We start from the raw sequence: 15,813 nt of genomic DNA, 5'->3' as shown, positions 1-15,813 counted from the left end.
TTGAAATTCGTTAAAATTCTGTTCTGTTTGGTTTTATTACTCCTTCACGCAGAGTACATTTGCAATAAACCCACGTTGAGCCCGCAAAGGCTTTCGCCGGTGAGAAAATAGTCCGCGACCAAAAAAGGTTGGAAAACGCTGTTTTAAGGCTGACAGTAACTTTACGACTATCAGAGAATATTTAATTTCTTTCTCAGCTGATCTAATTATGATATCAATATTGCAAATTACAGCTGTGAAAAATTGCATAAATAATACCAGTGAGAATTTTTGAGAATATTAACTACAAGCATCAAAATGAAAATTTATATTTCCTTATAGTACCTCTTATACATAACGCAATAACAATTTCACTAACACAGTATATTTTATCAAGTTCAGTGAACTAGTCAATATGAATATACTACAATAATAAAATTTTCGAGAATATTCAATAAAATCATATTTCCTTTATTACAGAACTTATTGTCTGTTAATCAAGAATTGGAATCAATAAAAAATGATAATATTTCAGGCCTCATTGGTTGCAAAGAAATTCATGAACTGGAAATTTCTCATACTCATGATCATTTTCAGGATAGAAATATTATAAGTTGAATAATTGTTTTCAGCCTAGAAGGCCACAACAAGTCTAATATGACATTATACAGATGATGGTATGAAATGAGCCTTACCTCAAAAATACAAAATACTAATAATGCATTGGACAACAGCGTTAAGCAGTCATTATTGAGACATGTTTGAAATAACACTACTCTTCCTAAACCTAAAAGTTTTGTATTTACTTTTGTTTGTAATCATAGATACATGCAAAAATTTGATATTGGATGGACAGAAGCCAATTTTTGCAATAGGGAACACGTAATAAAATTTTATTGTCACTAACATAAATATTCATTTACAAAAACACAATTTTTTGGTCAGTTACTTAAAGAATAAAAAGCATGAATAATAATTAACGTATTTAATAAAAGGGCATATTTTTGAATTAGTTATATCAAAAAAGCAGTGAAATGATAATAATTAAAAAATACATTGATTTCGAAGGAATGAGCATTTAATATAAATACGGTGAGTGTTGTAGGTATTGGCTTTTATTTTAATTACTGTTTGGTGAACGCCTGAATAAAAATATTGAAGCATGATTCACATTTTTACGTTACAGGATGATATCTGTTTTTTTTATCACAAGCTGAAACTACTCCGCTTCTGAAATTTTCTCACTGGGGTTTTAAAAAACTTCCACCCAACTGTAAGCTGTTAAACAATTTCATTTATTTCTCAGCTAATCCAATGATATCAACATTATAAATTACTCCAGTGCAAAATTACATAAATAATGCCAGTAAGATTTCGTCAAAAGATCAACTGCAGGCATTTAAAAATTTTTATATCAATGACAAATTTCGCTAATGCATTTCATCAAGTTTATTCAATTGTTCAACATGTATATTCATCCAGATCATATTTCCTTTATTACAGAACTTAGTTTCTGTTAATTACAAATTTACATCAATGAATAATCACAACCGTCGATGAATATTCCAAGGCAAGTCAGTCGCAGGAAAATTTAAAAAAATGTCTCAAAATTACATTGAATAAACTTGAACATATTTTAAACCATATTTGATTTATTCTAGGGCTAATGTGAGTCTGAACAAATAGTTTTTTGAATATTATATTACAAATTGGTATGTTATAGACTGGAACAAATTCTACAGTCAAATTTTAAACATTCCTCTAATAACTACAAAAATACGTACATCCAAGTTAGTTTTAAACATGTCCATTGTCCATGAAAATCCATTAAAAACCAGAAATACCATTAGAATATTTCCATAATATAATTATCAGAAGATAAATCTTTGTTTGAAAAATACCATAACATATCTCTTATCTCTTTATACATATGATGATATGAAATGAACCCTTCTTTAATAATACTAAAATTAATGAATTGATCAACCGTAAGGTTATTACTAAGGCAAGGTTGAATAAATATTAATCTGTATGCAATTTCAACTTTGCAAAAATTTGATATTGGATGGACAGAAACCGATTTGTGCAACAGGGCCATGTAATAAAAAGCTTCATAGCCACTGGCATGAATAATATAATTCATAATGACGAATCTATTGAACAGTTACCGTATTTCTTAAAAAAAGCATCAAAATTAATTAGCACATATAAAAAATGCATATTTTTGGAACTAATTATATCAAGAACGCAGTGAAACAAAAGCAATACCGTAATTTAAAAAATACGGTGATTTTCACTAAAGGAAAAGATTATTTATTATTAACCCTTCCTGATCAACAATTGAAAAACTTGAATTGTTGTGTTAAACTTGGATCAAATAGAATTTTTCAAAAACAATTTAGGTATTGTGAATGAAAGAATTTCAAATTATGAAACCGTAGAACATAAATAAAAATTGAACGAGGTCAACACCACCATTATGGCATGTCACAAAATTGAATGAAATATTAAAAAATGTCAAAAAATCATAATTAAACTCTTGATCATTATTAATTCAATAATATAATAAAATAGGGAGAATGGAAAACCATTAACACTTTCTGAATAACAAGTTCCTACTAACATTAAGTAATATTTAAGCAGTAAGGCAATCAAATTATTAATCAAAAACTAGTTAGATTCATATTGAAACATAAATTTATTCCAAAGCCAACTATAATAAAAAACAAGAATACACAATGAAAAAAATATTTCATAAATTGAAATTATGTGGTTGAGTAATAGTATTATAACACACAAAATCAGGTTATCAATTTACGGCAGGGATTTTCAGTAAGCATATGAGAGCCATATTTGTTGAGGAATAATAGATATCAATGTTATATAGATATTGCAACAGTTAATCTCGAAAAAATATATTTTCCTTGTATAGTTTCGATGATTTTCCATTCTTTTGTTCCGGGATCATATTCTTCTATATTAGCAGAATTTCCATTTCCACCAATGACATAAACTTTCCCATCAATCACACAACTACTGAAATATTGTCTTGCATTTTTCATTGGTTTCAACATCATCCAGGTTTTAGTTACAGATGAACGAAATTCAGCAGTAGTGAGAGTTCCAACATTAAAACCTCCAATAATATATATTCCTTCCTCTGAAGCAGTTGCAGAAGCTTTAAATCTTGCTTCATTCAATGATCTATTATCCATTGACCAAGTTGATGTGACAGGATCATAAATCTCAACTTGGTTTGTAGCTTGATATTGCTGATTAGATTGTCCTGCAATACAAAACACCTTTCCATCAGCAGCCACCAAAGATTCCCAAGCTAGAATCAATGATTTGTTTGTTAGTCTGGTCCATCTATTATTTGATGGATCATATCTTTCCATAATGTTTGAGTGCCTCTGATACTCAATACCATAAACAAAACCATCGAGTGCAACTACACAAGCATACTGAAGATTTGTATTTGTTATTTGTTCCCACTTTGCATTTGATTCAGCATATTCAAGTCTATAAAACGATCCATTTCCACAAATCACATAAATGTAAGATTCAATCACTACAGCAGAATGTAATGTATTCTGTATAATTGCTTGATCTATGGTTTGCATTGGTGTCCATGTTTCATCATCAACATCATGTGAATGCATTCTTTGAGAAGTTTGATCAAAAACAACAAGCTGTTTATTCTTTGTTAAATTAAAATTAAAATCTTTTGAGCTGATATCCCCATGACTGTCTAATATTGACAAAGTCAGTGACTGGATAGACTGCATAGATTCAAATAACAATGGTTCATTTTCAACAAGAAATCTTCTATATGACAAAGTCATTTTTGTCAACTGAAATTTCATCACCAAACTAAGAAAACATTCCTTTCTTTCATCAATATCATGTTTGGTCCATGCTAACAACATCTTACATTTCCCTTCTTCCTTTGCTTTTGTTTCATTTGATTCCATCAAAAATGAAATAAATTTTTCATCAAGATCCATAAACTCAGCAGACTGGGCAATTTCTTTAAAACGTTTCAATGCAAATTGATTGCATTTTTCCTCAAGTTGTTTACAGTTGTACCTATTCGCAATTTTTTTAGTTTGAAAAAACGATCTAGGATCAAGATCATCTTCCAGAAAAATTGCAATACTATCACAAAGTCTTTGCAGTTGCATCATGTGAGCAACACCCATGAGTGTTTCACGTTTTTCTTTGGCAACATAAGCATCCCCAGTGTAAATGAAATCAACACATTTTTTAACACAAACTTCATCAAATTCCTTTATTTCAACGACATCAGATTTTGTTTCAACATTTTCATGAGATAACATTGCTTTAAAATAATCGGAACTTGCCGACACAATATTCTTATGAACGGGAAGTTCCTCAGATCCAGCTTTGATCATGAAATCACAATGTCGTCCAGTTTTACGATATTCATTTAATTGTTGTAAAATTTCAACAGCATGTTCTTTAGAATCTGTATTGATTTTTTCTTCCATTTCTGAGACTTTGTCCGATAATTTAAAGTACTGCTTATGATTATACCACTAATAATAATAATACCTTAAAAAGAGAAACAATAATTAAACTAAAGACTTTACGGTCCATCACATATAAACCTCTGGAGAGAAAAAGGAAGGACTCATTTAGGTTAATTGCTTCATAAAACAATGATTACAACAAAAAAATTAAACTCTAACGAGAAGAAATGCAATAAGTACACAACCACAATGGCGAAGCTATTGACTGCTTAATTTGTGTCACAAAGGTCAATGTCAAGATGTGACAGTACATAACCTTACAACTCTCAGTTATGGAGTTTGTAGATAAAATGTCAGTTTGAAAGATAGGCCATGTATATTTCTTCGGTCAAGAAATCGCTGAACAAAAATGAACTTTTACAATGCAATGAGCAGTGCAATGAGCCGGTACAGTAAAAATACAGCTTACAGAACAACCAGATGACATTGCACAAAAAAATCACTTAGGTAACTTATATACAAAACATAACATGTGATATATTGCCACTTGGAAAGAACACATATACCGGTACCCAATATGACATGACATTTATTAGCAATTTGACGTTTTACAGAAATTTTAGAAAACTTGGAGGAGTTTAAATGTTTTGTAATATTAAAATATGAATTTGCACCTAAAAAAATTGTTTATGAAAATATTATGTATCTAAATGTATAATTATAATCAACAAAAACCACTGGTGGTGGTCATGTAATATAGAAAATGGGTTAGATTTGGAACAATTTTTATTTTGCCATTATAAGAGAAGAGTAATGATCTGTCTTGATATAATAAATACATGTGATCCAATGGAGTCTAATCAAACCACAATACCATATCCTCTACTATTAACAAGGGGGAACAACTTGCAGTGTGGTTGAAGTTGTATAGGTATGGCATTTTGACACAGGGTTATGTTGAATAATTATTAAATCTGCTTTAACCTTGTATTGTTTACATGTGCTGTGCTACCTATATGGCGAAAGGCAGGGGTATTTCACTTGTGATTCTCTCAATTACTGCTAAACACTATTGATTATCAGTCTTTAGCGAAATACAAAATTTATATAAAAACATTATAAACCAACAATATTGATCATGGAAATACAAACAATATAAAAGAAGATATGACTGATCTATGACTTTAGAAAATCATTTCTGCAATTATACATCTGCAGAAAATCTTGGCAGTATTAGGCAGAAAATCATGTATTTACCAACAGAAAATGATTTCGATGAAAGGTCAGCAAACTATACTGAAAACTCAACATAAATTGTTTAGAAATCCATTCACAAGCTCACAACATATTCATGTGACTAAACTGTTTTTTGTCAAACAGGAGTAGCTTATTGTTGTAAGAGATGTATTTTGGGTAGCAAGATGATACAAAAGCGTGGTTGATCAAACTCTTACTATTCCCACAATCAAAAAAACCTAAAAAATTGAACTCAAAACTAGGGGTGTGTTGTCTGAGTTTGCTATGTGTCTATTAATAATGGATTCAAGGTGTTCACTTCAAATTCCTCGGAGTCAAAATTTCAGACTTTCAAAACAGATAATCAAGGTCGGAACTTTGCCCAGGAAACTAGAAATCATGTTAGCATACTCAACACTTACCGGTAAATAAAGTATGCATATTAAAACATTTATAGTTTTTTCTTAATTAATTAAAGAGTTTGAAGAAATGTGTAAAATTTCCAGACTCCACACCACAGCTTTAGTTGATTTTTATGGCGCGGCGGTGTGGCTCAACGGACTAAGCGTTAGGAATACGCTCGCCACCGCACCTCTAATTACTCTGCGTGGGTTCCCAGGTTCGAATCCCATGCAGGGATGGTTATGTGCGAGAGGATTGCTGGACTCCTCGCCGTCGTTGGGTGGTTCATGTAACCGCTGGTCGGTTACGGCTTCCTCCACCACCAAGTCCATGCTTCCGAAAATAAATAATACAGTATAACTAATTCCATACCCGACTTGGAATGGTAACCAGACAAAGGCCGTGGTTCGCCATATGGATAAGCCGTCTTATCGGCTTTCCTCTCCCCCGGGATAAGTATGTAAATCCTATCCTATTATTCTTATATGCAAATTAAAAGATTCAGCAAATGCAACGGTCTTATATATTTTGTCAACTATTGAACCTGGAGGGAGGGAAATGCATATCAAAGGGAAAATATCAATCTTCACTGAACAAAGCTCTGAAGAATATTATGATGACAAGTAGAAAAACAATGTAAATCAATGCATATACAAAATTGAACCTAAAAAATAACGACAGAGCATATAACATGAAAATGTAGAATATATTTCTGTAATGAGCAATGAACCTCAAAGATAGATGAGGCTTAGGATGAAAACCATGTTTCAGTGCAGGGAATTCGTCGGTTGTACAAATAATATTCTACAGACTTTTCCCAAGATATCATTCTTCTTGCATAATTCTCCAATTTTATGTTGGTATTTGCCATTGAATTTTGATGAAAGTTTGTGTAAGAAACGAACCGAAAAAGCATTTTCAAAACTACAAATAGGAAGAAGATAAGCATCTCCATTTGGCAAAATTGGGAATTTTTTCAATTTGTTTTGAAGCTGAAAACGACCACTTGGTGACAAACTCATTTTTCCATTTTCATCTAATTCATAATCTGCTATATCACTGCCATGTCCAGGTGATTTTCTTGAAACGATATCAAGTTTGGGTAATGGTAACTCAAAAATATCACAGAACTTCTTCAAGGCATAATTCAGATTTTGCTTATCCTTCTTCTTGTCCGGTCCAATAGAACCAGAATCGTTGCTTACAACACAGAATGTGGTTCTGTGGTTAATCTTTGAGGATAATACATGAGATCTGAGTGAAAATCTCCAAGAGCCACCATATCTGGTCCTTCAACTTGCACTCCATGTATTTGTATTCTATTTATAAGTTGGAACATTGCTCCATCCAGTCACAGGAATCGTCTCATCGTGTTTTGTTGATAAAAATATCTTTTTTTGAAAAATATTTCCGAGTGAATTAACACCACAGGTTTCAATGACTTGAGTTAAACTTTTACAAGTTCCTTGAATATCAAAATTCGATGAAGCCATTTGTAAGGAATTGTTGATTTCATTTTCAGCTCATCTCATGATGATAATAACTATGTTATCAAAAATATACCATTTGTTATCTGTGAGAAAAAAATTAAATTGATAATATTATAGGGAGTTGTAAGGTAAAATACTTTAAAATCAGAAGGCAAACTTATATAACACAGATTAAATTCGAGTAAAATGAAAAATTGTAATTCTTGTTTATTCTAAACATTTTAGCAACCAAACTTCAACAATTTTTAACACCTTGTGCTTTTAAATTTATTAATCTTAGCAGACATAACAAGAATATATATATATGTTGGATATTTTAAACTGATGTATCTTTATCATAAGCAGTAGATATAAAAAAAATTACAAATTGAACAGTTACAGTTATCAAAAACACATAATAAAAACAGGTTGCAATTATTGCCTTCTTTATTTTACCTATTTTAATCTTAGATATTCATAATCACCTTAAGAAGACTTTATCAAAAGCTAATGCACATAAGCAATAAAATAAAGTGGGAGTTACCGCTGCTGACACAAACCTTACTATCTGTGACACAAAATTTCAGAATTGAGTGAAGAAATAATCTGATAGGTTCAACATAAAAAATTACGATCATGACTCTAGAATCTAGATAACACAATGATTTAAACACCATGAATCAAATAATGACAGTTAAAATAAATGCTATGTAGAAATGAAATCGAAGATGTAGGACAGGGTTGTCCAAAATGAATTGAATATTCGAAAACATTCGAATATCAAAGTATTCGAATACCTTTTTGGCTGATTTTCCAATAATTCTGAATAGTAGCCACGTTTCGCCATTAGCGAGGTGTTTCGCTTCTAAGTGAAATCGTATTGTAATCACGATGAAGTAGGACCGGCACTTTATTTGATTGTGATCTTCTGTGCGAGCGTGTGCCTCATACTGTTGCACGATTGGCATTGCCGCTAATTTATACATTTATTACCTTCACGTCGAAAATTTAAAATTATTCAAAGCCACAATTGTTACAATACCCGATAAATTAGTCATTTGGAGTTATTAGAAAATATAGTTTTTTGGAACCGATTTTGATAATGATAGTTAAAAGTATCATCTTTTTTACTAGGATGATTTTCTGTTGCGCAAAATATTTAGATACCAGCAATTAAAAGGCCTTGCCGTATTAATTTAATTCTGTTCAACATAAACCGTGGTTGCGTTGACTTACGAAAAAATAAAAGCATTGCTATCGTATATTAAAATATCACGGCAATCTGGAGACATAAAATGTGTGGTGAACTGCCCAATTATACCTAATCTTTGATTCTCATTTTCCTACTTGCGAAAAAATAAAAGCATTACTATTGTAAAATACGGACAGTCTGCGGACTTAAAATGTGTGTAAAACTGCCCGATTATAATTAATTTTTGATTCGAAGTTTCGTACTTACTGGAAAACAGAAGGAATTACTATACTCTAAAAAAAACGTGGCAATCTGCGGACATAAAATGTGTAGTAAACTGCCCGATTATTATCAATTTTTGATTCGTATTTTCGTAAAATATCAGGCAATCGGTGGACATGAAATGTCTGGTAAATAGACAGGTTGTAGATAACAGTTATTCCATTGTTTATTGTATGCAGATTCCTTCCTGCCCTAAAATATGCTTTTTTACTTAAATTCATTTTTGCATGTATTCGAAATTTCATATTCGAAAATAATAATTTCGAATGTATTCGAAATAGTGAACTATTCGGTAAAAAAAATTCAATAGAAAATTAGATAGATACTACTTCAAGCATAATGAATTTAAATCAACTCTTCGAAGTCAAATTTCTTGGCCATGGTTATGCTCGATAAATAGTGAAATGCGCTGAAATAGAAATTTCATGATCAAATCAACAACAGAGGTTTATTTTTACTACTACTCAATTTTAGTTGATGAATAATAGGAATAAATGATGCCACAAAGGTATAACAACTGATAAGAACAGTCAATTTTACATAAAAAATGCAACGGTAGCCAGTGGAGTTACATTTTTTCCTTGAATGGTTTCAATAATTTTCCATTCTTTTGTTTCAGGATCATATTCCTCTATATTTGCAGGATTTCCATTTCCACCAATGGAATAAACCATGTCATCAATCACACAACTACCGAAGTTATATCTGGCAATTCTCATTGGTTCTAATATCATCCAGGTTTTAGTTGCAGATGAACGAAATTCAACACTATTAGTAGTATTACTATTAATATTATAACCTCCCATAACATATATTCCTTCCTCTGTTGCTGTTGCAGTAGCACAATATCTTACTTCATTCAATGATCTATTATCCATTGACCAAGTTGATGTGACAGGATCATAAATCTCAACTTGGTTTGTTGCTCGACATTGCTGATTAGAATATCCTGCAATACAAAACACCTTTCCATCAGCAGCCACCAAAGATTCTCCATATAGAATCAATGATTTGTTTGTTAGTCTGGTCCATCTATTATTTGATGGATCATATCTTTCCATATTGTTTGAGTAACTCTGATACTCCATACCATAAACAAAACCAGCAAGTGCAACAACACATGCATACTGAAGACTTACATTTGTCATTTGTTCCCACTTTGCATTTGATTCAGCATATTCAAGTCTATAAAACGATCCATTTTCACAAATCACATAAATGTAAGATTCCATCACTACAGCAGAATATAATGTATTCTGTATAATTGCTTGATCTATGGTTTGCATTGGTTTCCATGTTTTATCATCAATATCATGAGAATGCATTCTTTGAGAAGTTTGATCAAAAACAACAAGCTGTTTATTCTCTGTCAAATTGACATCTTTTGAACTGATATCTCCATGACTGTCAAAAACTGACAAAGTCAATAATCGAAGACATTTTGCAGATTCAAATAACAGTGGTTCATTTTCCACAAGAAATTTTCTATATGACAAAGTCATTTTTGTCAACTGAAATTTCATCACCAAACTAAGAAAACATTCTTTTCTTTCTCCGATGTCGTGTTTGGTCCATGCTAACAACATCTTACATTTCACTTCTTCCTTTGCTTTTGTTTCCTTTGATTCCATCAGAAATGAAATAAATTTTTTATCAAGATCCATAAACTCATCAGACTTGGCAATTTCCCTAAAACGTTGCAATGCAAATTGATTGCATTTTTCCTCAAGTTGTTTACAGTTGTACCTATTCGCAATTTTTTTAGTTTGAAAAAACGATTTAGGATCAAGATCATCTTCCAGCAAAATTGCAATACTATCACAAAGTCTTTGCAGCTGCATCATGTGAGCGACATCCATGAGTGTTTCACGTTTTTCTTTGGCAACATAAGCATCCCCAGTGTAAATGAAATCAACACATTTTTTAACACAAACTCCATCAAATTCCTTTATTTCAACAACACCAGATTTTGTTTCAACATTTTCATGAGATAACATTGCTTTAAAATAATTGGAACTTGCCGACACAATATTCTTATGAACAGGCAGTTCCTCAGATCCAGCTTTGATCATGAAATCACAATGACATCCAGTTTTACGATATTCATTTAATTGTTGTAAAATTTCAACAGCATGTTCTTTAGAATCTGTATTGATTTTTTCTTCCATTTCTGAGATGACTTGGTTTGATTTTATAAAGAATTTTACGATACTACTACTAGTATTAAAAAGACCTTAAACAATGGGAAAAAATAATTAATTTAAAGATACAGTAAATTAATGAGACATTACAGTCAAAGTAATTACAAAAAAAAGTTTCCATCACCAAGTACAACTGCATGATCTAGACCAGGGGTGGGCAATTACTTTTCTGAGGGGGCCGGATGCGGATAATAGACTGGATTACTGGGCCGGATGATCAAAACTCAATATGATTAAAAACGGTTTATTTGCAAATTCGCAACTCGCAAGTCTATCAGTCATTAGTCAATCGCCTTTCCGTTTCACTAATCGAGTTTAAGTGATGTAAAGCATCAGGTATTTGCAGCAGGGGATATAGTAAATAACATTGAAATATTAGCGTTGAAAGAACATGGAAAATGTCCGTTTCACTAATCGAGTTTAAGTGATGTAAAGCATCAGGTATTTGCAGCAGGGGATATAGTAAATAACATTGAAATATTAGCGTTGAAAGAACATGGAAAATGTCATGAGTACAGACAGAATAATTCAAGTACTGTAAATCATGTACTGGACAGTGGTTCTCGAACTTTTTTTGCCCCATACTGTACTTTTAACGTCATCATCGCCCCCAAAAACTACAACAAAACATCAAGTTACAAACAAATTTATTGCGAATCAATTAAGAAATATTAATGAGATGGAGGAATTTTAGTCAGGTACAATCTAAAATCATCATCATTATTACCATCAAATATGATGTTAGAAATGAAAGAATCAACAATTATACTTCGTCAAAAATGTCAGATTGCGGTTACTATATTTTCAGTACATTCACAGGGGAAACGAGTCGTCGCGCTTACGACATTCATTATAATTGCCGACTTTGTCACCGACGATGATTTTCTGTTGCGTAAAATAAACAGTTCATGGCCGATAAGAGCATTAAAATTGTCTCGCGATATTAATTCAATTATTTTCAACGTGAATCGCCGTTGCGCCTAGTTACAATAAATGGAAATTTCACTATTCTGAAATACTACAATCTGAATTTTAGTTTAAGATAATTTTAGGATATCACCGTTTGCAAAATCCCAAAGTCTCAGTACAATTTAATACGATAAAGTAAAAGCTTTATAACTCTAATGCAGTAAACTGGCGCCGCACAAACAAAATGTTTTGGAACCGCTGGACTAAGCAATAGTTTCCGATTGAAAATTTCAAGATAACTTAGTTAACCGACATAATTTCGATGCTCTCGGCTTAAATACCCACGTCAGGAAAACAATCGGTGTTTTTAAATTAATTTCACTCACCGAGAATGCGCAATTGCCCCCTGTCGCTCCGTTTTTATTCTCTTTTGCCCCTACTTTGAGAATCGTTGTACTAGATTAGACAAAAGGAAAGAACATATGTTGGGGCGTTCACAAACGCACAAAAAAATTTGCCCAAATGCTGATATATCAGGAGCTTAAGTTTTTTCAATGACTCAAATGATTCAGATGGATGATTTTTGCACATCATATTCAGGTGCTTATAATACGAGATGAAATACGATATTTACTTTAGCCGACGATCAGTTTCAATTTATATCATCGATATTTTCAACGAATATTTATATTCCTAAAAACTATGGTCATAATTTCAGCGGGCACAGGTGGGCCGGTTCCGGCCCGCGGGCCGTAATTTGCCCACCCCTGATCTAGACCATCCTAAATATACCAGAATTGCTCGAACTGAGCAAAACAGAAAAACTTAAAATTTGTTCAACCAACTGTTGAATTGGCAACATAACAGATAAACGTTGCTGTACCAAGAACATCAAATACACCTATCAAGTCCATATGTCTGAAAATACAATTCTCTTGTGGAGTGTAAAATGCAAGTACCGGTATCATGTAATAATAATAGTTTAATTTGGTTTGTTCTCGAGATGTTTCGAAGCCTAAAAACCTGAACTGACACTCCAACATAGTTTTATTTTCTATTTATTCATATATATTGCAGTATAATGCGCCTATCCAAATGCTAGCTTATGATAGTATATGTTTCATTCTAATTCTGTTATTTCATATATGAGTACTGGTATCATACTCTATATGGGCATGTTAAACAACGAATGTTTAATGGAATTCATTCCGTCGTTAGCCTGTCTAAACCTGATCTTTATCATCTTTTTTCTCCAGTCTTCCAATGTCCAGCCCACTACAGATGATCATAATTTCAATTAGGTTTAGTTGGATAACAGGCCCACCATCAAATCTCCCCGCGACTTCACTTCCCAGTCTGCCAGTAGAATAATATTCTTTACTCTTTCGCATGTTTTTTGCATTTGTGTCTGTTGAATATATTACCGGTTGTAAAAAATCAACTTGACTATGACATTTTTTTTCTCGCCAAAAATTCCAACGCCAAACTGAATTTTCATATTAAAGCTAAGATCTGAAGCCTAAGCCAACCCGAAATTCGGGACTGGTCAGGCCTGAAATATCAATCCTTACGTTTGGGTCGGGCTTCTCTATCACTGACTTTTTTTAATGAGGCATTTCGGCCCTGTTTTGGCCATGAGAGACCAATGTTTGCAAAAAAACAGAAGTTGCCTCATGAACTCTTGCAACGACAATTCGATTAACTCCTAAATAAAATAGGAACTTTCGGTTTGCTTCAGGCCTGCAAATCCAGTTAATTAGTCGGGCTTGGGTCGGGCCGAAATTTTTGGCCCAATCTTACCTCTATTTCGTATAGAGATTTTAGTGTCGAATAAGTATAAGTTGCCCCAAATTAAACAGTTTTATAATTTCAAACACATTCCCCACAAGTTCAAATATTATATGTAACAATTAAAATATAAAACCATACCATCACCGGAGTTTTGTATCATATATAATATAATATATGTCAATTGAAAATAAGTTAATCCATATTATCATACAGTTGTCATCCAATTCGTGCACACATTTTATATATGTTTACCAATAATTGATCGATTTACGGTAGTTAATTTAGATAGAAAATCAGACAACGAAGTGGTGTTTTGGCACTTTTCTATTCACTATCTATCTATGAATTAAATCAAAATGATGCATAAATTTGGACATTTGAATCCTCCCATATATTCATCAAAGCTGGTGTTGCATAAAAAATGTCACATCATGATTGATCTATGTATGAGATCATCCATGTGTTCATACAATAATAAATCATTTCTTTCACTTGTTTTCAATAAATTTAAATTTCTATCAGTTAACATTTGAAAATTAAACGCATAGTACTTCTACTTTTAACTATTATATCCATATTTTACTAAATTTCGATATTCACAAATTGTTGATTTTTCGCATACTATTGTGATTGGCAATTCATTTGCTAAAATAGTATTTTGATTATTTTCTATGCAACACCATTACCAGAAATCAACAGCCCATTGACATTCCAAAAATGAACGGTCTTACTACTTACTAGGGATAGGCCGGGATTCGGACTCGGATTCGAGTCGAATCCAGGCATTTTTTGGACTCTGATTCGGTTTCGAGTCCACGTCATTTTTACCAAGTCCATAATCAATTCTGTTTTTACTAATTTACGCCTATGTTTGTACTTTTGCCTCTATAAATCCCACTACATAACTTAACTAGTTAAAATTCAAGGTTAGATCTGTAACAATATCCCTCGTGTGCATTATAAACACTCCTAATAAAACGACGACAGATATCCAGATAATATAACGCAAGTTAAAAACTATTGATCGCTTATGACAAAGATGTTGCGCCATTCGCCTTCAAACTTTCTATTCTTTTTGGTATACATGTGGTACACAATAAAATATGTGTTATTGCAATATTTTTGGGTTTTTGATTCACGTAAATATGAAACATGCTCTGGATCAACCCAATGTGGAATCTCATCAATACCTCTTTTAAATTAAGTTTATTGCGTGCAATCCTTTCGCTAAAAAAGCAACGAAAAGCATGGAGAGTTTTAGAACGTTTACTTGAAGTACTAAATTGCAAGCAGATGTACCATATTGTATTGACGACTAGTGGCATTTCTCTACCATATGCGCACATGACATAGTAAATTTACAGCTAGAAATATCTGGAATTATGGGAAAGCATTGTAGTCGAAAGCTTTTTTTTTTTCATATTGACATCATGTAAAAATTTCTGAATAGCCGCCCAGAATTGACGCGAGGTGGTGGGCTGGAAATCCAGTTCACAGCCAAGGCGCACATTGACCCACATTTACGTTTGTATTATGGCTGCCAAAAAAGAGAAAAAATATATATTTAAAATGATTCAACAGCTATCTGCGGAACCATTAGGCAAAAAATATGAGCTACGACGTAAGTTTGTGAGCGCACGATGCTGTAGCATGGTCAGAAACACGTTTTTCTGCTTTTCCATTATGACATCACGGATTCGGCAGATTCGATTCGAGTCCTTGACCTATTCCTCGGTTTCGTCGAATCTATGTAATGCCGGACTCGTCCCATCCCTACTACTTATTGAATACATCGCGCAACAGAGGAAAACAGCGCGCAAAACAGAAAATAAATTTGCAATGAGTTGGGGCACATATTT

The 15,813-nt window shown here is 32.5% G+C and overlaps 2 protein-coding genes across 2 annotated transcripts; both read right to left on the bottom strand.

Moving 5' to 3' along the window:
- Nucleotides 1-1,255: 1,255 nt before the first annotated feature.
- Nucleotides 1,256-4,490, bottom strand: LOC144424514 (kelch-like protein 25). The gene has a single exon (XM_078113917.1). It carries the CDS (start codon nucleotides 4,488-4,490, stop codon nucleotides 2,859-2,861), a length of 1,632 nt encoding a protein of 543 aa, XP_077970043.1. The 3' UTR covers nucleotides 1,256-2,858.
- Nucleotides 4,491-6,877: 2,387 nt separating this feature from the next.
- Nucleotides 6,878-11,221, bottom strand: LOC144424494 (kelch-like protein 25). The gene is made up of 3 exons (XM_078113869.1): nucleotides 11,071-11,221; nucleotides 9,626-10,929; nucleotides 6,878-7,342 (listed from the first exon to the last, which is right to left on the bottom strand). Exons 1-3 carry the CDS (start codon nucleotides 11,219-11,221, stop codon nucleotides 6,878-6,880), a joined length of 1,920 nt encoding a protein of 639 aa, XP_077969995.1.
- Nucleotides 11,222-15,813: the final 4,592 nt, after the last annotated feature.

Source organism: Styela clava, chromosome 1, assembly GCF_964204865.1.
Source record: "Styela clava chromosome 1, kaStyClav1.hap1.2, whole genome shotgun sequence".
NCBI lineage: Eukaryota > Metazoa > Chordata > Ascidiacea > Stolidobranchia > Styelidae > Styela > Styela clava.
This window is presented reverse-complemented; position numbering and strand designations above follow the sequence as displayed.